The following is a 22,861-nucleotide window of genomic DNA, read 5'->3' as shown; positions in this document are numbered from 1 at the left end:
TCACGGAAGATGACATTTGAGGTAGAATTTTAAGGGCAATCTGATTTCAAAATCATGACATCCCACAGGGGTTCTGCAAAAATACTGTTTTCAGATCTAGAAAGGTGTTACTGTGTGGGATTTTTTTTTGTTTTAATCCCACAGGGGTTCTGCAAAAATACTGTTTTCAGATCTAGAAAGGTCTTACTGTGTGGGGTTTTTTTTGTTTTGTTTGAAACTATGCCTGCCTGCACTATAGCCTGCCTGCCTGCACTGCATCCATAGAGCTGCTTTACAGGTGTGCATCACAGAGGGAAAAATAACTCATAAAGACAACAGCAAGTTTGGATGTTATTTAATGAAAAACAGGTGAAGTTTACAAACACAAGGCCAACAGAGAGAAGAGCACAGCAGGAAGCTGCTAAAGTACAGGTAAGAATTCTGAAGTGCATTGCTAGTGCAAGTAAGTAGGCAACAGAAGGAAAATCATGTTCCATGTAGGCCCCTTCAGGTGAGCTGGGGTTTGCTGGGCTATGTCAGCTCGAAAGGCAGAGCCTCGATCTCCCTTGTGAGCTCTTCATCCAAGGCTTTCTACCGGGAAAGAAAACCAGGAGGAATCAGGGACCACGAGACAGCTTCCACAGACTGCTGGCAAACAAACACATCTGCAATGATCAAACCCTGGGAGGTTGTCAGCAGTGATGGATGAACCCTGGTGTTGAGCTGGAGGGACTCGTCACTGCAAAGGGCCATAGGGAAACCTCCAAACAGAGGGCGGGACAAGCTCCGCTGTCTTTACTCTGTGCCCCAATGTGATTTTGGACACATCCCAGCTCACTGGTCCTCCCCAGAGGCAAGCATTCTGACCTCAGAACAGCCTCAGGCTGGTAAGGGGAGCTTGTATCCCTGAATCAAAAACAAGTGGTGTACCAACCCAGGCAGTCTCACCTGAAAATGTAAAAAATGCTCTTACCTAGGTGTGATTTTTGATCACAGGTTTAAGGCTTACCACTCGTGCTTTACGAGCAAGCTGGCAGTAGCTCAAAGGAACAAAAACATGTTTTATGGCGCTCAAATGTAGCTCAGCTCACTCAGGAAAGCTACATATGAACTTCCCAAACAGCTTTATGGTGTTTGGCTCAACAGCCACACCTGCTGATTACACAAGCATGGAGGAAATGGGCACTCTGTTTTACAGGGGAAGGTCCCCATTGCAGTCTACAAAGCTGATGTTGACTAAAATAAGCCTGGAGCTCTCTGAGAGTTCAGGAGGAGCAAGGAAGCTTCTGAGACCTAAGTGAGTGAATAAACATTCCAATAGGCAAAATTAATGGGGATATAGCTACCTAATCTGCACTGATATCACTGTGCCCAACTGCCTTTGCAGCTCAGACATTACTCCACCAGTCCCCCTGATCAGCATCTACAACTTCTGCCTCACCAAATCTCCCCATGAGAACATTAAGACTACAGTCTAAGGTGGGTAGATCTGTAATCAATTAATACATGTAGCTCCTGGAAAGATAAAAAAATCCTTACAAGTTCTCTTTTCGCTTCTTCAACCTTCACTCGTGCCAGACGAATGCTCTAATGAGAGAAAATGGAATAAAAATCAGCATTTCACCAAGAAATAAGAGTCCCTTCACCTTTGAAACTAATGATGAACCTCAGGTGAATTAATGGACAATTAATTAAGTTTTGTGTACTGCACTTCACATGCAGAAGGTATTGCCATTAAAAGTCTAGTATTAGTTTGGATTGGTCAATCATGTATTTTTCAGAAGTCTGGTATGGCCTAAAGTCTAAAAAAACCCCTTCATCTTAAACAATTTTCCAAACCTAATAATCAAGGGACTTGATTTCAACAATATTTGTGCAAGAATTTTCCAAAGCACAGTAAGTTTGCAAGGATAAACCTCCTTCCCCTCCTCCTGCCTGCACCAGGGGCTCTCCCTTGTCTCCACTGACAGCAAGGCTGGAGGAGGGAACTGGAGAACCTAATCCCATTTGAATGTCCTGTTCCACTTCAAGGAAAGAAGAAGCTGCATCTTGGAGGAAGATGGATTAGACCTAGCAGTAATCCCACCTTTCTAGCCACAGCTTTTGTTTTTTTGGTTTTTTTTTCCCCCGCTAAGAGTAAGACATCAGTGCTTGTATGATGGAGAAGAGACACTTGCATTTTCTTGGGGGTGCTGAGTACCCAGCACCCCCAAGAGAAATCAAAGAAAATGATGGAGCAGCCAGTTTAGGGGACAAAACCTACATTTGGCTATTTCTTTGGGATCCTTAAAATCCTGTTCAGAGCTCCAAACTCTGCAACAATATGGTGCTGTGTCCACCATATTTACAGCCTGACAACAGTTACAGCTAAAATACTGGTAAATCTCAAAAAGCTGGTTATATTAGGGGATTCCTTTTCTTCAATATTTCTTTGTCCAATTCCTAGCTAATTCACCTGAATACTAATTTACCCAGAAAATCTGTCTACTCTGTTAGAACAAAGTTTGGCTGACAAGGAAACTTAATTTCTTAGCTTTGATTAATAAACAGAGATCAAGTCTTTGGTTTGCATCATTAACAGATCTGTAGGACGTCTACCTGTCCACCAAAGGCATCACAACATTACTGTGTTATCCCCTTACGTTCTGAAGTCCACTAAAGTTAACCTGATGGCAAATACAACATAACAGTGGAATAAATAATTACAGGAGGTAAATCAAGATAGGACGCCACTTCTCTCTTCAACGGCTCTATTTCTTTACGCAGTGCAGCCACTTTCTGCAGAGAGAGAAAGGCAGATCATATTCTAGAGAATTATTTGTAGAATTGATGGAAACAAGTGAGACAGATCCACAGTTACCTACATTTCAGAATTTGAGAGGCTTCACCCTTTATAAAACACATGGAAAACCAAAGTTTTGCACACGCAGCAGCAAAAAGACTCTCCCTTATCCTTATAAAGGCAAAGTAACTTTTTTTTGGGGCTGCAAACGGAGTACCTTCCACAGAGCTGAACACTTTTGAAATAATCAAAGTTAAATAAAAAAGGTAAAGTTATTTGTGCTGCCTGTTTTACTGATGTCTTGGCAAAGCAGTTCTATAAATGTCAAGGAGTCAAACCGTACCTTAAGCTTGGGCTCTAGAAGATGACAAGCCTAGAAAATTTGCCTGTGGCTTTTTGGATGCAAAATTCCAACAAAAATTAGTTCTGGTCAGTACCCTGGTTTAACACTGGGCAATGTGAGCACTGCCACCAAGTGCTGGCAGGTGAAAAGCACAACAGAGAAACCAGGAAACCTATTTTCACTGCTCCACTCGAAAACATAAAAGAAAAGATAGCAAAAATAATAAGGAGAAAGACTGAGTTCCCACTACAATAACAGCAAAAAATATGAAGATATGTTGAGTGCACAGGACAAAGCTGTAAAACCTGTAGTTGCTAACTCAAGAAATGTGCTTTTTCTTTAAGATGTTCCACTAGGCTTACAATAAAGCTGAAAAATGTTATGTTTAAAGACAGAACAACAAAAAAAAATATAGACCACAGTGATTCTGAGTTTGGGTTTCATTTGACCTTATCCCCATTTTTTTAAGTGTTTGGAAGATATTTACTTCACACAAAGCCGCAAGAATCACATTGGTCATTCTGTCAAGAAACTGCAATACACAGGTAGCCATGTAATGGGATAGATATATCCCACAGAATATCCACTCTGTTTATAACATGGACCAGAAATAAGGGAGGCAGATCTGTTTTCAGTGGCAGGGAATTTATTCTGTTGAAATTCTCCAGCAGACGCCTCTAGGAGAGACAAGCCCAGCCAAAAGAGCCCAGTTCACAGGACACGACCTACAGGACTTTTATTTGTGCTTCCTTTGGCCATTAAGATTTGTTCAGGCAACCAAAGAGCAAACTACAATTCCTGAAAGCACCCAACAAGCAAGCCTGGCCTGTCCCACTGTAGCCACATCCCTCTTGTATGCAAAAACTTACCTCAGATGATTTCATGAGTGCCTCATGTGTCAGGGATTTGTTCAACCCCCTGGCAATAAGCTCACCCTGCAAACAGGAGAGAGCACAAAATGTAACAAGAAGGAGAAAGATTTCGCCATTTCCTTCTGTTTATATCTGAACAGGCAGAGAAGAACACAGGTTGTCCACAGCAGAAATGTGTGCTATTTGGAGCCACAGCTATAGCTGGTGTACAAAATGCTGCTAAAATTTGTAGTAAGAATAGTAAGTCTTTCCAGAAAAGCAGTGGGAGAAGGGCACATGGCAAGGCTGAAGAAAGGCTGCTCAGGAAAATGTCAATTGCAATACAACATTTTCCATCTCGTGTTTGTCAAGGAATCAGGTATGGCTTTACTTTAGCCATAAAGTAACCTGTCAAGAGTTTTTCAGGGAACAAGGAGGCAGCACTGTGCTGTACTGATCACAGGATGCACTGAGGAGACATAAACAGGGACAACTGAACTATATTCACATGTTGTCCTGTCAGCTCAAGAGTCCCCAGTACTGGAGTTTAGGAAGCTTATGGAATGTCTCTGTAGCTACAAATTTGGGCTCAACCAAACACTGCTGTGTCATCCCATTACAGTGTCATATAAGAAAATTCCTTCAACCTACCTCAGCACCCCTGATCCTTATTCTCAGATCCTTAGATTTATCTTGCAGGAACTTCAAGGTCTTGGAGTGAATCTCATCTTTGGCCTGTTCTGCTTTCTGAGATGTCTTCAGTTTTTCAACATCCCTTAAAAAAATAACACAAAAAGAAAAAACTGTTACATTCAAACATGCATCAGTATACAAATACTTTTTCTTATCTATGCTCAAGCTAAACCTTGCAATACAACACAAGAAGGAAGAAAATTGAGGAAGCCCCCTATTTCCCTGTGAGATTTTCCAATGAAAACATATACAGCTGTTACCTCCAGAACCCCACAGACCAGAGAAAATAGAGGCAAAGAAGAAATGCATATGCCTAAAAGCAAAGGGTAATAGTCTTGTGCATAATTCCCTAACTCACTCAGAGACCTGTCACATGAGCTAAACCTCAGATCAAAAGGAGGCAAACCTGCAGAAAGCGCATGGGAATCTCTTTTACAGGCCCAATTACCACTTTAAAAGACAAAAAAGAAAACCCCACTCCACAAGTAATTAGACTGGAAGGGAGCTGTGGAGAGCATCTGGGCCAACCCCTACTCAAGGCTGGGGTTGATCACGCTGTGCTTGGCAAAGCACTTCAGATTACATCCTCCAGGGAAAGGACTTGATACCGATTTTTTTTAGAGTTATTACGATTATTACGTCCTCTACGCACTGGTTAAGGGAACTTCTTACCTGAGAATGGTTTTTGTTTTCCCTCCCTTAGTCTGACTACAGAGGCCATGCTAAATGTGCTAAGAAAATCAGATTTGTCTTCAGCCTCAGACAAAAGCAACTGGAAGAAGATGGAAACTTGTACCTAAAAACAGCTTGTAGATCTCTTTTGCTTTAAAATAATTGGTTTGATGCTTTCCCAGATCTCTTTTGACTACTGAAAGTATCCATAACACACAGGTTTTGATAGATACTTCCAAATACTTTGAATTGGAGATGTGCCAAACCCCTAAAAATTCAGTTATCCTTGTTAGTTACCGCAATCAACATTGCCCAAGACAGAAATCACCAGTATTACTTTAATCTTTCCCTCTTCCTCATCCATTACTCACTCCTCTAAATGCTTTTCCACCATCAGTGCTGAAGTTAGTTTTTTCGTGAGGATCTTCAATTTCCATTCCATTTCATCGTTTTTAGATTTTGTTTTATACAGTTCTGAGGTCATGTCATTTAAGGCACTGTAGAAGCTGGTGAAGAGAGAGTCAGTGGGAATGCTTAGGAGTCAGCTTTTCTGAAAGTCAAAACTTGTTGTTATTCTTTTTTCCACACTTTAAACAAGTGACTTAGTTTCCTGTTAATGTTATGGCAGGAGTAAATTTAAATAAGACGCTAAGGGAATGTGCTTTCTATAACTAACACAGATTTCTACATGGAAGGGAAATTAACCCTGAGTAAGTGAACAACAACTGGCACTCTGGTGAATAAAACCACCACGTGCTCCACTCCTGGCTTGCCTCACTGCCTTTGAGAGAAACTGTATTCAGACCCTGAAAATGCACAGTCACAAGATGTGCCCAGCAGTATCTGAGTATCTTCCTCTTCCCAAGTGGCCCAAAGCTCCTCCCCCTCCAGCCCAGGAAGAGAGATGCAAGAGCCAAGATCCTAAATATCACATAAAAATTGCATTCCAAGGCAGACTGCGCCCCTTCTTTGCTGCAAGTGCTGCAGTGCCACAGGCCAAAGCTGTGCTAAAGAGAGCAGCCCAAGGAGACCAGACTAACAGATGCCATTTCTCCATGGCAAAAGGAATCTCCTTATCATAGAAACAGGGTGTCCCCCACATTGCTAATAATAGGCATCTGACTCCATTGATTCAGAAGGCTGAACAATTGCTTTATTAAAACTATATTATATTACATTTTACTACACTATATTAAAGACATACTATACTAAAGAAAAACTCGTGGCTGTCTGAGACAGCCAGGACACAGCTTTGACCCAACTGGCCAAGGAATCAAAACAGCAGAATCCAACTGAAAAATCACTTCAGATAAACACTCTTCCTAACACATTCCACTTGTGCAAAAACAACAGGAGGAGAGAATAGAGATAAGAATTGTTTTCTCTTCTTCTCTCTGTGCTTCTCCAGGAAAAAAACTGTGAGAGAGAATTATGTCTCTCTGTTTAGAGAATGTGAATTCCACATCTCCTTGCATGAACTGAGGCCAGATGAGACAGACAAGGATGAGGAGCTGAGGCTGGAAGACCAGTCACAGTTCCCCAGTCTTTGCCTAAGCCGTGTGAGCACTGCTGTAGCCTGGGACACCTGGCACAACAGTCCAACTGGCAGAAGCTTGCAGCCACTGACCGCAAAAGCATGAGAAAAAGAAGGGACTTAACTCCATCCCAGGCCCTTCTCAGGCTTCAGAGCCTTCTTGTGCTGGGATAACCTAGAGCTAGCATTTTGTGCTCAGTTCCCATGCACTCCAAAGCTGACCAAGGGGTGAAAAATAAGCCTGACAAATAAGATTCCTAGTGCCAAGTTTGAAGCTGCTGATGTGAAAAAAACAGAGAAAAGCAGCATAGGCCCTCACCACGAATGAAGAGTGTGAAGAAATACCTGGTAAGAGATGTGTTCTCCACTTCGAGTTCTACTGCACTTCCTACCAGGTCAAAGAGGTCGTTGGTGGCCTCTTCGGACAGACTGCTTTCAAAAAAACCCAGGGTTTGTTGAAGAATATTGTACCAGTAGTCAGCTGGAAAATATATACAACCCAAAAAAGTGATTTTTTTTTAATATTACTGCTCTTTTGTTGAGCTCTTTAAAGCTAGAACCCAATCCCACAGTGGGAACTTGGCTACCTGCCTGTGGTTGGGGGGAAAAAGACGCTTTTAAAAAAGGCTTAAACATGCCAAACCTGCTGCCACATCTCCATTTGTCGAACAAATTCAGTGCATAAAGGGAGAAAGCACTGCTCCACTCCCTCCCTGGCCAGTCTGACTGACATCAGACAAACAAGAGCTCACCCTCATGCTACAGCAATGAGCACATGCAGGTCACCTCCCCACAACGCTCAGCCTGAGCCTTGCTCATGGCAGACTCAGGAAGTCTGTCTCTATAATTTTTTGGTTGGCAAGGCACTTGAAGGAACAAAAACCAAACATGTCTTCTTACAAAAACATCTTCATGTGTACTATGCCAGCAGTTGCACAGAAAAGTGAAATTCCTTCATGTGAAAAGCCTGTGAAGTGGCAGTCTTTTATCATGTGTGTTGAAAACATACTATGGTCTCCTGAACCACTCACTTGCTCAAAAAAACCCTAACAAATTAAAAAATAGTCACTCTAGGCAGCTTCAGCACAACTTAATCATCTCAAAGTTGTTTCAGGCTCCTCCTAACAGTAGCTTAGCACCATCTCAGACCCTTGAATAGCTGCAGGGATACTTCCCTCTCTATCCAGGCAATATTTCCATGCTTTGCTATCCAGCCCAGCAGACTAGGAGGTTTTAGCAATTAACCTGCTTGTCCACATTTATGGCCTGCTCAAGATGGCTTAAAAAATTGTCCTTGAACAATCTTATGTCACTGTAAATTGTAGTAAAAACTGCATCAAAAAAAAGCTGAGTCTATTTCAACTACATATATTTATATATATTCCGAAGTTTTCAACAGATACAATCTTCAAGATCACTCAGAACAGCCTGACTCAGGTGGAACTGAGAAACGGAGCTTCAAACTCACCTTCTTCTTCATACTTGCTTGCCCTGTCCTTCATGTCCTCTATCAGCAACATAACATCCTTATCCCTCTCTTCATTGCACTTCATAACTTCATGCAAAATATCCACTGTCCTTTCATTCACCTCATATACTGGAATAGGCACACCGTTATATAATTTCTTTAGCCACAAAGTAACCTGCCAGAGAAGGGAAACAAAAGAGCAAGCAATCATGTGAAATGACAGAAAATAGCTGATAGACAGGAAGAATGTAAACCACTGCAAACTCTGCATTCCTGAAGAGCAACTCCTACATCAGTCCAGGAGGCGTGGGTGGAAAAAGGGGAGAAAAATTCCTTTCCCTCTTCTTTAAACACCCTTTGTGGTCTAGAAGACTATATTATATCCTTTTTTATCTCACTCATATCTTTGGACACCTGCATGTAATGACCTCCATGTGATAAAATTTTACATTTTTCACGTGACCTGATGGCTACAGACACAGTAACGACCCAAGAGATGTTAAATGGGTGTTTGGAAAAATGGTGAACACTGTGTTAAAACGTGGGATAAAAGTGCCCAAGCCATCACTGGGAACAGTCTCTCTGCAGGAGAGCGGGAAAGAGTCCCCACAATGTGCCTGCACAAGCCCTGCAAAGCAGTCGTACCATTGGAAACAAGGTCAGAAATAAGAGATCAAAACAGTGCTCTCTGGTAGGGCTGTGATCGTGGAATCATAGAATCATTTGAGCTGGAAAAGCCTTCCAGGATCATCAAATCCAAGCATTCCCCCAGCACTGCCCAGCCCAACACTGACCCACGTCCCCAAGTGCCACATCCATACGGTTTTTAAATCCCTCCAGGGATGGGGACTCCATCACTGCCCTGGGCAGCTGTGCCAGGCCTGGACAACCCTTGGAGCGAAAAAATTTTCCTTAATATCCAACCTAAGTAGATTAGAAAGGTTAGATTATGACCAGCAACAACTGAAGAACATGGAAGTTCTACAGCACGTAAGGAACATAAACTCTTGCATAAGCCTGCCTAATAAACCTGACAGAGAATGGACGCAGCCGTATAACTTTAAGTGTCTTTTTTCCCCCTAGCACCTCCTCCCTCACCCTGCTGCCGTCCCCGCGCCTCAGCGACCTACACAAGCAGCAATGGAGAAAAGCACCGCACAAGGCGCAAACAGCACGAACGATGTGTGTGTGTGTGTTTGTGTGTAAAACTGTGATGAAAAGAGAAAGCGAGCCCCGCCGGCCTCCGTTACCCGTGTAAGCTTCTCCAGGAAGGAATCGCCGTCCGGGGTTCCCGCCGCCGCCGCCATCCCGCCCGGAGCCTGACGGGAGTGGGCGGCTGAGGGGCGGCGCCGCCGCGGCGCGGGGCAGGGACCCGGCGCGGGGGAAATAGTGATGAAAAAAGTGTTCAACACTTAATCGGAGCGTTAAAGGCTCTGAAACGAGCCGTCTGTCAGTAAAGGGAAGATGTTAAAAAACGCCACACCAACCCAAACAACAGAAAACCAGAAGATATGCAGGAGGAAGACATCAATACGTACAGCGGAAAGATGTCTGGGGGGTGCTGATGGCGGCAGCTGGATATGAGCCCAGGGTGCCCCGGTGGGCAGTGGCCCCTGGGCTGTCGCAGCCAGGGTGTGACACACCCCCAGTGTTAAAAATAGGTTACAAACTGTTGTAAAATAGTTGATAGATCGTTAAGCATGTACTGTTAGTTTGGTTATTGTAAAAGGGGTTAAAAGGGTAGTTACAGGAAATACGGTACTCATACCGTATTACACCTAAGTAAAGTGCATCACGCCCAAGCGAAATGAGCCCGCCTGGACAGAACTGTAATGGGCCAATCAAGCAACTTAAACCTTCATGCAAATGAAGTATCCAAAAGGAAACCAAACCAAAGGAACAAAAAACAGGTCAAAAAGGGGCTTTTGACGCACTGAATCTGTGCGGCTCCATCTGGGACGTCGGAGACATGGCTGCTGAGAAGCCCCAGCGCCGGCGTTGCAGCATCCTCGACGGGACTGCTCCTGCTCGGCCCGCGGGCCCCTTTGCTTTAGGCCTTCCTTTTTCTTATAATAAATGCTGAAATCACTCTAGTACCGGGAACTTGCTCTCGTTTTTAACACCAGGGCAGGGCCCGTCTGGAAAAATCCTAGGAAAGGATTTTTAATAAAATATCATAGCTACAAGTGTGTAGGGTCCTAGGGTGCCTGCACATAAGGTCTTGGTGGGGGCACCTTTTATAGATGACTTTCCCTGCCCTGGAGGTTACTTTCCTACTTGCTATGCAATTTTATCAGCTGCAGTTCATTCTTCTAGACCTTTCTGAGAATTAGTTGGAGGGCTTCAAGTGTCTCTGGTGGTCTTGATTTCCTGTACAGTCCTAGACTGCTTCTTGGCTTCATTGCTGTGCTGTGTTTGTCTCCAGGAACTAGAATAAGGATGTTTGTCCCAGAAAAATGCTGTGCTGTCTCTGAATGGCCCTTTCTCCAGCCACATCCTGTTCTTCCTCACAGCTGTGTTTTTACCAGCAAACCTCGATTCTTGTTATCAACAGTCCGTGGTTGGCTCTATAGTATCCAGCTATTGGTGTTTGAGGCACACAACCTCTTATCTTCTGGGCTTCTATACTCAGGGCAACCAGATTTAATCCATGAAACAGCAGCTAACAAGCAAGCTCTGAGAAATGTCCATGTGTTAGAGAAAACAAATTACTAGTTGGTGGAATTGCCTTGTCAAGCTTGATATGCTTCAATGATCTCAGACCTAGGGGGAGGTTAACAAAGCTTGGGAAGGAAGGATGTGCCACTGATAGTGGGCACAGAGCATGCAGAGTTTACAGTCCACAAGGACATCTGCTTGAAGTCCCAATAATAAAGTGAACCCAGCATCTGTGCTGAAATCAGCTCTGACTGGGTCAACTAATTCTGGCGGGGGAATCTGCGACAACTGACCCAAGAAACCCACCGACCCAAAAGAAGAGAAACACTGGGCATGAGAAACAGTAGAATCATTAACCAATACTAATTAATAACAGAACTATGTAACACGTAGCCAGTGAACACTAGTTCCTTTGTATGCTAAAATCTGTAAATTGTGAAGCATTTTGATTGTTCTGGAATGCCACTGAGCACCCAGTCTTGCACAACCCTGCAATAAATAATCAATGTCTCTCTCATGTGTCTAATTATTGGCCCATTGCACAACAGGGAAGGAATCAAATTTTTGCATACAACATTGTCACTGTCCCATCCCTTTTCCTACACGTGATACTCAGCCCCACCAGATTTTCACCCGTCAAGATTTAATCAGTAGCTGTAGCAGGACAGCTATGATTAAGCAGCTGCATATTGTGAGCATTGCGTGCTTGGCTTTTTTAAAGAATTCAAGATGATTCCAAGAGGAATGGCTGTTTGGATGAGAGCCATGAGGATTGAAGTCAGCAGGACTGAGGAGTCAGTACCTGGGAGAAGAGTAATTCTGGCAGTGGGAGATTGTGGCCAGCATTTCATTTACCACCAACTGAAAAGAGCTCCATTTCTCTAAAATGAAAAGCAAGATTTAACTAGCAAAGAAAGGTCTGAGTGGTAATTAATTGAAGTGGTAGCAAACAGAATGGTACTAACTAACAGAGAAGTTATGTAACTTGTAAGCAATGAATGCTGACACCTTTTGTTGTTGAAGTGTAGAAACAGAGTAACGTTTTGATGATGGAGAACCTAGACACCCAACTACCTGCTTTGTGCTAACTAGGAAAAGAGACAGAAATACCTCGCCTCGGAGTGTGAAATGGTGCTGCACACCGGGGAACGAGCCCGCGGGGTAACGCTTCTGTCCCTGTCTGTGTCTCTGCCCCTGTCCTTATCTCCGTTCTCTTCCGTGCCCTTGTCCCTGTTCCTTTCCGTGCTCCTGCCCTTGTTACTACCCGCGTCCCCGGCCCTTGTCCCTGTCTCAGTTCCTGTCCCTATTCCTTCCCGTGTCCCTGCCCTTGTCCATACTTCTTCCCGTGTCCCTATTCCTTCTCGTGTCCCCATTCCTTCCCGTATCCCTGCCCTTGTCCCTATTCCTGCCCGCGTCCCATCTCCGGTCGTTCCTCACTCTCCGCCCCTTCCGCCCGCTCAGGGCCAGTTCAAGGACACCTCCCGCAGCGGGCTTTTTTCTAAAAGGCTCATTTAATGTTTGTTTTTTTTTTTTTTTCTTTTTTTTTGTTTTAATTACATTTATTACACATGCTACATAGTCGTGTGTAGACAGAAGATACACACACACATGCACGTATCCAAATCGGGGGCACGGGAAGCAGTTCCCTCGCGCTCCCCGCCCCCTGGGCGCGGCCTCGGCGCCAAAAGGGGCGTGAGGCGCCGCCGCCATTTTGTGTGCAGAGCGCGCGGCCGGCTGTCCTCAGAGTCCGCCAGCCTCAGCCTCCCCCGGGACCCGCCGCCGCCGCGATGCTCTCCGCCCGCGTGGCCGCCGCCCTCGCCCGCTCCCTGCCGCGGCAGGCCGGCCTGGTGAGCGCCATGCCCGCCCCGCAGTCGGCGGGGCCGGGGGGACGCGGCGCCGCCGCCATCTTGGGGGCCGCGGTGACATTGAGGGGGTGAGGGGGTGACATCGGAGTGTGGGGAGGGAAGCACGGGGTGTACTGTCAGCGCTGTGGGACAGATCCCGCTGAGGAACGGGGTGTCCTTGCCCGGGCTCGGCGTAGTGGTTTAAAGCTGCCAGGGCAAGGTCAAGGTTGTGGGTGTGAGGGGGAGAGGGGTTTATCCCCTGTTTGTGAGGAGACGGAGGGTGAGAAGAACGGTGGGGAAACACTCCTGCCAGTGCTTCCAGTGAATATGAACGGGGGAGAGGCCTGCTCGGGGTGCAGGATATTAAATGGCATCACCGTTGCTGCATGGTGTTACAGTGTGTTTTGCACCTTGCTTGAAGTGCAGAAGCGTGGTCTTATAATGCATTCATTATCACAGATTTTTTTTCTTCCCTGGTGTCCAAAGCTGGCCATGAGAAGAATATCTTTACAGGAAGGGTGATACGACATTGCAAGGGGCTGCCCGGGGGGGTGGTGGAGTTACCACGCTTAGAGGTGTTTAAGGATATAATGCACTTAGTGCCGTGTTCTAGTTGGCGAGGTGGTGTTTGGTCATAGGTTGGATTCAGTGACCGCAGGGCTCTTTTCCAAAGTAATTGTGATTCTGAGGTATTTTTGTTATAGTGCTTTGTGGGGTTTTTTTTCTTATGTGTTTTAACAATACCAAAATTATTGCAGTTGGATTTGTGCTAGAAGACACAACCTTTTCTCTGTGCAGAGCTCTAAAATGGTGCAGCGATTTCTTTGTGCCCCAAGGTTCTCATGTTCGGCAGTGCTTTGTGGGGTTTTTTTTCTTATGTGTTTTAACAATACCAAAATCACTGCAGTTAGATTTGTACTAGAAGACACAACCTTCTCTCTGCAGAGCTCTAAATGGTGCAGTGATTTCTTTGTGCCCCAAGGTTCTCCTGTTCGGTACAGAAATTACAAATGGTTTCTCTTTGGGAGCTGCTGCAGCGATTGACGGTGACATCAGCGCACTGCAGAAAAATGCAGCAAGGGATTTGGAGCAATCTCCTTCATTATTTGTCCTTTCTTAGTTGTCCTGGACTTGGTTCCATAGCTGTGCATGTGGTGCTGTGGAGCTTAGCTCAAAGCTGAGATGCACGTAAGCAGGTCAAGATCAAAGATGTGTTGATCTCTCAGTCTTGGTTTTTTGGGTTTTTTGTTTTTTGCATTATTAAATAAATTTTACTGATACAATTACTTATTTTAGGTTTCCAGAAACACCCTTGCTGCAGCATTTGTTGCTACAAGAAACCTCCATGCCTCCAAAGCATGCTTTCAGAAAACTGGTGAGTCGGAGGAAGGTCTTGAATGTGGTTTAAGAATTTGTTCTGTCAGACAAAAAGGAATTTGATTGTGGTGAGCGTTAGTTGAATACACTTCAGGACATTTATGTCTGAGCATATTTAGGTGAACTGTTACCTGGTCACATGCAGCAAGCTGCACTTTAATACCTTGACAATGCCCCCAGATCAGGGAGTGGCCGTGTGTCAGCTGGCTTACACAGAGTACCTGCTTCACTAGGATTCCAGTCACCTGCAGCATTATTTGAAAATTATTTGAAAAAACATAGCCCCAGACTGGAGTTGCCCGTAAGAGAAGGGAGGAGTGGATGACTTACCCAGGCATGCCTGGGTTTGACCTTGTGTCCTTGAGCACAGCTTTATTTTGCTGCCAGCAGTCTGGTGTTTAGAGAAGACAGCTGCACTGTGTGGCAGTGTATTTGGCAGTGCTTCATGCAGATTTCTTAAAGTGGTTTAAGGTAATTAAGGACGTTACTAGTAAATAAGTTTTACAGTGTTATGTACAGTTTCTTAGCTGAGGAGACAACAAGTAGTTGGAAGGCAAATTGAAGTATGGAGAATATATTTTTATGTCTTATATCAAACAACTTGCTCCTGAAACATAATGAAATTCATTTTTATATGTGTGAGTCTTGGATCACAAATCGTTTGGCAGGGTGTTCTGGTGTGTCCGAGGCTAAGTAACTGCTCTGCAAGCAGGCCTGTTCTGCCTGGGCTCGGGCTGATTAATTAATCTAATTGCTTTCTAGGGAGAGCATAGGATGTAATCAGGAAAGTGGGTAACTACACAGCCAGGAGTGTTTTGATTGGAGCTGGCTGGTGGTGATGAGTTGGAGCTGCTTTTATTAGCTGGGAATACAGAGGATGATATTTATCTTAGCCTAAGTAAAGGTGTTGCTAGCTAGAGCTTGGAGCACAGCTGAGAAAGGGCACCTTGTGAATTAGAGGCAAGCTTACTGAGTGCTCATTGTACCTTCAGATGCTAATCTGATTTCAAACACCTCTCCAGGTACTGCCGAGGTATCCTCTATTCTGGAGGAGCGCATCCTGGGAGCCGACACCTCGGCTGAGCTGGAGGAGACGGGCCGTGTGCTCTCGATCGGTGACGGGATTGCCCGCGTGTACGGCCTGAGAAATGTCCAGGCTGAAGAGATGGTTGAGTTCTCCTCTGGGCTGAAGGTAAGCTGCCACTCAGCACACTGTCTCTCTTTAGCACAGAGATACTGAAAAGACAGTTTTTCAAGAAGAACCTTAGACCATGCTTGGAGGTACCACTATCAGCATTGCATTAGCTTCATTGCAACTTCAATATGTAGTAACTGGTGATTTTTTTTTTTTTTAAATTTGTAACACTACTTTGAATATCAGCATTTGATTCTCATCCAGCATTTGAACATTTGAGCTGTCTTTGTGTTCATTTAGAAAGTAAAAGGACTAACCTGGCATTGGATTTTTTCTTTGGTTGCAGGGTGTCTTTACTGTTTGCTGTTTAATAATGACCTCTCTGCTTCAATACATTATGCAGCTTGCAGGCTTTTTGTATTTGTCACAGTGGGTTAGAGTTAAACCTATTTCTTCGAGCATGAAGAAATGCTTTTTAATGACTATTTCACCTTCGGCAGAGAAGAAGCCAGTCTTTTTCTCTTGTCCAGCTTCTAGGCAAGGGAGTAATGACCTCTCTGCTTCAATACATTATGCAGCTTGCAGGCTTTTTGTACTTGTCACAGTTGGTTAGAGTTAAACCTATTTCAGGAGTACTGAAACAGCTCTTCGAGCATTTTTAATGACTGTTTCACCTTGGGCAAAGAAGAAGCCAGTCCTTTTCTCTCGTCCAGCTTCTAGGCAAGGGAGTAATTTTGTACTTGAACACTGCTTACCCTTTCTGTTCTTTTTAGAGAAGTGCTAGGCTGGAGTGCTAGGCTGCTGGGGTATAACTACCTGGTAAGCTGAAAACTTAGGCAGGTTCTCTAGCCAGTGTGGAAGGAAATAGAGACTTGTACATAAAAGCAGAACCTTGACTATTGCCACAAGATTGAGGTAGATCATGTTGGATTTTGTACACAGTGAAATAATCCTGTCAGTATGAAAGTTTTTATGCATATCAGTATGGATTTTCTCAGGGTGATGTGATCTCTCTCCCAGGGCATGTCCTTGAATTTGGAGCCTGACAACGTTGGTGTTGTCGTGTTTGGTAACGACAGACTGATCAAGGAGGGGGATGTTGTGAAGCGGACTGGTGCCATTGTGGATGTTCCAGTGGGGGAGGAGCTGCTGGGTCGTGTTGTGGATGCCCTGGGCAATCCAATTGATGGGAAGGTAAGTCTTGCTGGGTGCTGAGTACCTCTGCTTGTATCTGTGTGACACAGACCTCAGCAGTTTTTTTCTCTCTTTTAGGGTGCTATTGCATCTAAGACACGTAGGAGAGTTGGCTTGAAGGCCCCTGGGATCATTCCCAGGATCTCTGTGCGTGAGCCCATGCAGACTGGGATTAAGGCTGTGGACAGCTTGGTGCCCATTGGTCGTGGCCAGCGTGAGCTGATCATTGGTGACAGGCAGACTGGGTAAGTTAAATACTCAAGCCTAAAATGTTTCTTAAAGAGAGACTCAGGTACAGCCAAGCTGGACACAGGGTTGGGTAAGGGCTGGGAGAACCATGGGCAGCTTAACTTAACAGCCTCTGTGTTACACAGGAAAACTTCAATTGCAATTGACACAATAATCAACCAGAAACGATTCAACGATGGCACGGATGAGAAGAAGAAGCTGTATTGTATCTATGTTGCAATTGGCCAGAAGAGATCCACTGTTGCTCAGCTGGTAAAGAGGCTCACAGATGCAGGTATGGATTTTGGGAGATGATAGAGCCTGGCACCTATTGACGTCCTGTTCTCATTGTAATGCTGCGTAGGCAGAATTGTCTCCTGGCTGCAAGTGTAGACAGAATTCCTATTACATGAGTGAATAACTTAATTTTATGAATAAGAAATCTATACCTGTTTGGGGGGGAAAACCCTCATTTTTGCTGTATCACAATTAGGAGGACTATTTTGAGGCCCCCAAACTGCTGACTTGCTTCTGGAAAAGTCACCCTGTGGTTTTAGGTTTTTTTCAGCAGAGTTGAAAGCTTCATCTTGGCACTCAGGCAGGCCTGGTGACAAGCTGTGGCCTTCAAGTTGTCATTGACTTGGCATTTGTCCCGTGTGTTTCATGTGCCAGTCAGTGTGAATGGCATCTGGAAACGTAAAGAGCTTTAACTGCCCAAACACAAGGCATTAAATAATAGTATCTTGTCAGAGTCAGTGATTTCTGTGACCAAGGCTCCACATTTATCAGAGCTTGCAGGACATCAGGCACTTTGACCTCATGCCTGACCTGGCAGCTGTCATGGAAGAACCGACGTGTTAAGGACTGTAATTTGTTTAAGATTGTCACAGAGGGTTGTACTGTCTTAGAGCAGCCAGGAAACCATGGGCTTTCAGTGTGAGTTTTTTTTAGAAGAATAACTTGTCTTCATCTTAAGCTTTGTTTTAAATGGGAAAGAAGTTAGTAAGTGTTAGATGTTAGCTGCTGCAAAGCTGCTCTGGGAGACTTCCTCATTGGATTTTGCTAGCAGATGTGTTCAGCTGGTGTGCTGGGCTTTCCTGTAGCAGCATAGTGATGCTGCCTGGACGTGCTTCAGCTCTGGTCCTTCATGTGCTTGTTGTGTTTGCTGATTTTGGGCATAATGACATAACGCACTCATGAGGTGTCTCCAATCCTTTCCAGATGCCATGAAGTACACTATTGTGGTGTCTGCCACAGCATCCGATGCAGCACCCCTGCAGTATCTGGCTCCCTATTCAGGCTGCTCCATGGGGGAATACTTCAGAGACAACGGGAAGCACGCACTGATCATCTATGATGACTTGTCCAAACAGGTCAGGAAACTTTGGTTTTAGGCCTTGTGGTGTGGCATTGGTGTTTGTAGCTGTGAGAACACCTCAGGTTTAAAAATGCAAAATGTTAGGTGGGGTGCAGAGCTCTGAAGCTGTCTTTGCTCCACACAGGCCGTTGCCTACCGCCAGATGTCTCTGCTGCTGCGCCGCCCCCCAGGCCGTGAGGCCTACCCGGGTGATGTGTTCTACCTGCACTCTCGGCTGCTGGAGAGGGCAGCCAAAATGAACGACTCCTTCGGCGGCGGCTCTCTGACCGCCTTGCCTGTCATCGAGACTCAGGCTGGGGACGTGTCTGCTTACATTCCAACCAATGTCATCTCCATCACCGATGGACAGGTAGGGCTTCCTCACAGCCCAGCATCTCTGGAGCTTAGTGGCTGGTCTCTGAGAAGGCCTCCAGGCTTCTGAACAAGATAATGATACAATTCTATCCTGCAGATTTTCTTGGAAACTGAGTTGTTCTACAAAGGTATCCGTCCAGCCATCAACGTTGGTCTGTCTGTGTCCCGTGTGGGTTCTGCTGCTCAGACCAGGGCTATGAAGCAGGTAATTGGGAAATTGCTGCTCCTCCTCATGCTAGAGATGGATGGTGTGTAGGTGTGAACAGAGAGGGCGTAAAGCTTTGGATCTCTTAGTGTTACTAAATTATAAAAGAAAAAACTTCAGATATCTCTTTAATGCTTCCATCGCCTGCTGTTTTAGAAAGGCATGGGAGAAAGGGAAGTAGTGTCTGCATAAAGATGTAGGATTAAGTGTTGAACTGGGTACTCATCACTTAGAAATAGAGAATGCTCTCTTAACAGCAGTCTTTTAGTCCAGACATAGATTTAATATCAACAGTAGCTGTTTCAGCAGAGAAACAGCGTGCTTATGGTAAAGTATGGGATTTCTGTAATGTTTATAATCAACTGTCAGTTTTTAGATTGACTTGTGTGGAGTGCAAGGCAGTGCTGACAAATGTCAGCTGCTAGATAACCTTCAAACTGCTGGACACCCTTAGAGGTGATGTCAGTGGCTGTGGCTGTACCCTGCAGGTGGCTGGTACCATGAAGCTGGAGCTGGCTCAGTACCGGGAGGTCGCTGCCTTCGCCCAGTTCGGCTCTGACCTGGACGCTGCCACGCAGCAGCTGCTGAACCGCGGCGTGCGCCTGACAGAGCTGCTCAAGCAGGGCCAGTACGGTGAGTGCCCTGGGCTTGGCACGTCTGGGTGCCGTTAGTGCCTTGTGCTAACGAGGTTGGGCTTGGTTAGCATTTGTGTCTGTTCTGTGCACGTGGTAAATGCAGATTTGCTTGAAATGAGCTGTCCATGTGCGCTTGGTCTTCCAAGGACTCTGTTGTGTCCTGGTGGAAGAGTTCCGGTGGTGTGAGTGCTGTCTTTTCCTGCAGTTCCCATGGCTATTGAGGAGCAGGTGGCAGTCATCTATGCTGGTGTAAGAGGTCACTTGGACAAGCTGGAGCCCAGCAAGATTACAAAGTTTGAGAGTGCTTTCCTAGCTCATGTACTGAGCCAGCACCAGGACCTCCTCTCCACAATCAGGTATGGTGGTTTACCTTGTTTTATCCCAAGGGTACTCATTTCTGGCATGCAGATAATGGTCACTGAACTGTTAGTTTATTGTATCCCAGAACATCAGGCATTCAGCTGGCTGTATCAAAACTGGGGGTTAAATCAGCCTTCCTACCATCTACTGTCCTCAGCTTCAGCTGTTAGGAAAAGTAGCTGACGCTTAAAGTAAACTTCCTTGCAATATGTCTCTTCTAACCTGTTCCTTGATTGATTCAGTTCCCATATTCTGGACAGCTTTGAGCTGTTGGAGTGCTGCGGGTTAAATGCTGCTGGGTGAACTGTTGGAGATTGAGTATTTCCATAGTCCTGTCCTGGAAACTGGTCCTGCCTTTTTTTGTCATGAAGAAAATCATATGCTTTCTGTCTCTGGGGACCAGCTCTGTAGGTTGGGCCTTGTGGCACAACATACGGCTGTTCTGAAAGAATTTGTGAACAAACTTCAGTTATTAAACAGGACTGGCTCTTTCAGGAGAAGGGATATTCTATGAGTGGGATGGTTTTGTGCACCAAAAAAATGCGTTCATTTTTCTACTGAATTTGTTAGAAATGGGAAGGTTTGTTGTAAAGCTTCTATGTTTGTCTTGGTGTTGACCCTGTTTTGATTTGCTGTGTCAGAATTTAACTGAACTCTTCCCACAGGACCGAAGGGAAGATCTCTGACCAGACAGAAGCAAAGTTGAAGGAAATAGTCACAAAATTCCTGTCTACTTTTGAGGCATAAACTCTTAAAACTGTTCTAACAGACCAGGCTGTTGTGATCCAGTGTTCCAGCTCCGTCAAAGACGAAAGCATGTGCGACTTGAATGTACAGATCTCGGTGAGAATAAAGGTTCCCATGTAAAAAGGCTCTGTTCTGAATGTAAAAAATACTGTGTTCTGAGTGATTGCTTTTTGTCTGTACTTCTGGCTCACTCTTGCGCCTGTAGAACCACAGATCTGAACTCCCCTGGACACAGCCCTGCTAGAGGAACTCTGGAAATCAGGAGTGGGAAAACTCCCCTTACATGAAACAGCAGAGTGACAGAGCTGAGGCACCTTCTCAGTGTTCATCTTTTGTGCCAGGCAGCTTGTCCTGCACAAGGGCAGTGCAGCTGGAGGTCACAGGGATAACCCCCTGGACTTCACAGGAATCTCTTAACTGTCTGACACTGACAGAGCATTTCTTGCAATTGCTGTCTGACCCATCCTGGTGCCTGGCCTTTGGAATACTGGTCGTTGTGGCTCGGGACTGCTGCAGGTGTAGCTGTCACAGCAGTAATAGCTAGAGATTTAAATCTGAAAATCCCAGAATGGTTTTGGAGAAGACCTTAAAGATTGTCTCGCTCCACCCTTCTGCCCTGGGAAGGGACACCTTCCACTATCCCAGGTCACTCCAAGTCCTGTCCAGCTTGGCTGTGAACACTTCCAGGGATTGGGCAGCCACAGCTGCTCTGAGCACCCTGTGCCAGGGTCTCACCAGCCTCACAGCCAAGAATTTCTTTTCAATATCCCACCTAACCTTGGCTTCTTCAATGGTCACTTAAGCCATTGCTCCTTCTCACTCCAGGCCCATGTAAATCTCCATCTTGTCAGCTCTCATCAGGTATGGGAAGGCTGCAGTTAGGTCACCCCAAAGCTGCCTTTTCTGCAGGCTGAGCAGTCCTAGTTCGCTCAGCAGAGCTGCTCCATCCCTCTGATCACCTTGCTGCCTGCTCTGCACTGGCTGCAGCAGCTCCACGTCCTTGTGCTGCTGGAGCCAGGGCTGGGGCAGCTCTGCAGGTGGGCTCTCACCTGAGCCCAGGGCACAGGGGCAGAATCCCCCCTGCCCTGCTGCCCACGCTGGGGATCAGCCCAGGGCAGGGGGGTTCAGGCTGGGGCAGGACTGCTCTTGATGTGTGTGCTGTCCCCAGTTAACTTCCTGTACAGCAGTGTCCTGCCTCCCAGTCCAAACCTGTGGAGTTACTGGCAGCTGGGAACATTCTCATGTGGTTCAGGCTAACAAGCTGCTCTTGTTCAGGGCCTGAGTGCTTTGAGAGAGTGGGCTCTGCAGTACTGGGCAAAATTAAACACACACTTGAAATCCAGAGATGGCAGATACCTTTCTGGGAACAGTTAGTGCTGTGCTTCAGGGGGAGGATCCTGTGGTCTTTCACCATCTTGGTTCTTTTACCCCCCAGCCCCAGAAGAGGTGGCTGGGGGGCCTCTCAGGTGTGAGGGAATACTGCTCTGGAACATTTCCACTCTGATCTGCCCAACATCACGTTCCTTCCAGGACAGCTTTTACAGCTTGTGACTCTGCCTAGTGACTAAACCTTGGTTACTACTTGATCTTCCTGTGCCATGTTTCACTCATGTGCTGCACTAGTTGGAAGGTCCTGAGCTCAAAAGTATCTTAGCCCAAAACAGAGATGTATTTTTTTCTAGTAACATGATAAATGTTCCTGAGTGGTGCCATGGGCTGCCCTGGCCAAGGATTGGGCTGGGAAGCTGGGAAATAGTGAGTGGATCACAGGACCACAGTGGTTTGGTTTGAAAGGGACTTTAAAGATCTATGACCACCTGCTGCTGTGGGCAGGGCACCTTGTCCCAGGCTGCTCCAAGCCCCATCCAGCCTGGCCTTGGACACTGCCAGGGGTGGGGAGCCACAGCTGCTCTGGGAAACCTGTGCTCTGGTCTCACCATCCTCTCTGGGAAGAGTCTCTTCCCAAAATCCCATCTATCCCTGCCCTCTCTCAATTGTCTTGTGGGAAGACAATTCTCCCCTGCTCTGTTCATGCCCATGTCCAAAGTCCCTCTCCAGCTCCTTTGGAGCCCATTTAGGTACTTGTTGGTATGGATTCATGGTGATGGTTTGTGCTCTTGTGTCAGGTGGCTACACACAGGGTTAATCTGCCTAAATCAGCCTCAGGTTACAATTGAGCAGACTTATTTCTGTAAGTTGAAAATGCCTTTTTTACACTACTGGAGTGTTTTAGCTGTCCCTGTGTTCAAGCAGAGACAGAATTGAGTGTGGTGGGTGTGACTGAGGCATTTCAGTACATAGTGTCAGATCTTTGCTTTCATATTTTCCAAGTGTTGCTCAGAGGTCCCTCATGGAGTGCCTTGTGTCAGGCAATGGCCCCTAATAAACTGTGTGACACAGAATGTGTGTGTGGTGAAGAAGGGT

The 22,861-nt window shown here is 45.7% G+C and overlaps 2 protein-coding genes across 2 annotated transcripts; one reads left to right on the top strand and one right to left on the bottom strand.

Annotated features, from left to right (window-relative positions):
- Positions 1 to 323: 323 nt before the first annotated feature.
- HAUS1 (HAUS augmin like complex subunit 1) lies at positions 324 to 9,694 on the bottom strand. The gene is made up of 9 exons (XM_041423555.1): positions 9,573 to 9,694; positions 8,323 to 8,497; positions 7,200 to 7,335; positions 5,692 to 5,826; positions 4,607 to 4,730; positions 3,974 to 4,039; positions 2,686 to 2,757; positions 1,519 to 1,566; positions 324 to 570 (listed from the first exon to the last, which is right to left on the bottom strand). The coding sequence occupies exons 1-9, from the start codon at positions 9,627 to 9,629 to the stop codon at positions 511 to 513; spliced, it is 873 nt and encodes a 290-aa protein (XP_041279489.1). The 5' UTR covers positions 9,630 to 9,694; the 3' UTR covers positions 324 to 510.
- Positions 9,695 to 12,660: 2,966 nt separating this feature from the next.
- ATP5F1A (ATP synthase F1 subunit alpha) lies at positions 12,661 to 20,590 on the top strand. The gene is made up of 12 exons (XM_041423554.1): positions 12,661 to 12,827; positions 14,121 to 14,199; positions 15,224 to 15,393; positions 16,357 to 16,530; positions 16,609 to 16,775; positions 16,905 to 17,053; positions 17,980 to 18,131; positions 18,261 to 18,485; positions 18,588 to 18,695; positions 19,184 to 19,328; positions 19,536 to 19,686; positions 20,356 to 20,590. The coding sequence occupies exons 1-12, from the start codon at positions 12,768 to 12,770 to the stop codon at positions 20,435 to 20,437; spliced, it is 1,662 nt and encodes a 553-aa protein (XP_041279488.1). The 5' UTR covers positions 12,661 to 12,767; the 3' UTR covers positions 20,438 to 20,590.
- The last annotated feature ends 2,271 nt before the right edge of the window (positions 20,591 to 22,861 follow it).

This window comes from Onychostruthus taczanowskii, unplaced genomic scaffold, assembly GCF_017590055.1.
Source record: "Onychostruthus taczanowskii isolate IOZ18803 unplaced genomic scaffold, ASM1759005v1 scaffold79, whole genome shotgun sequence".
In the NCBI taxonomy this organism is placed as follows: domain Eukaryota; kingdom Metazoa; phylum Chordata; class Aves; order Passeriformes; family Passeridae; genus Onychostruthus; species Onychostruthus taczanowskii.
The sequence above is the reverse complement of the archived record's forward strand: the minus strand, read 5'-3'. Positions and strand labels throughout refer to the sequence as shown.

Coding starts and splice junctions, on each gene's coding strand:
- HAUS1 (XM_041423555.1), bottom strand. CDS start 9,629: ATGGCGGCGGCGGCGGGAACCCCGGACGGCGATTCCTTCCTGGAGAAG. Junction 8,498..9,572: donor TCCTGGAGAAGCTTACACGG/GTAACGGAGGCC, acceptor CTTCTCTGGCAG/GTTACTTTGTGGCTAAAGAA. Junction 4,731..5,691: donor GTGGAAAAGCATTTAGAGGA/GTGAGTAATGGA, acceptor TATTTTTTTAAG/GGATGTTGAAAAACTGAAGA.
- ATP5F1A (XM_041423554.1), top strand. CDS start 12,768: ATGCTCTCCGCCCGCGTGGCCGCCGCCCTCGCCCGCTCCCTGCCGCGG. Junction 16,531..16,608: donor GCAATCCAATTGATGGGAAG/GTAAGTCTTGCT, acceptor TCTCTCTTTTAG/GGTGCTATTGCATCTAAGAC. Junction 16,776..16,904: donor ATTGGTGACAGGCAGACTGG/GTAAGTTAAATA, acceptor TGTGTTACACAG/GAAAACTTCAATTGCAATTG.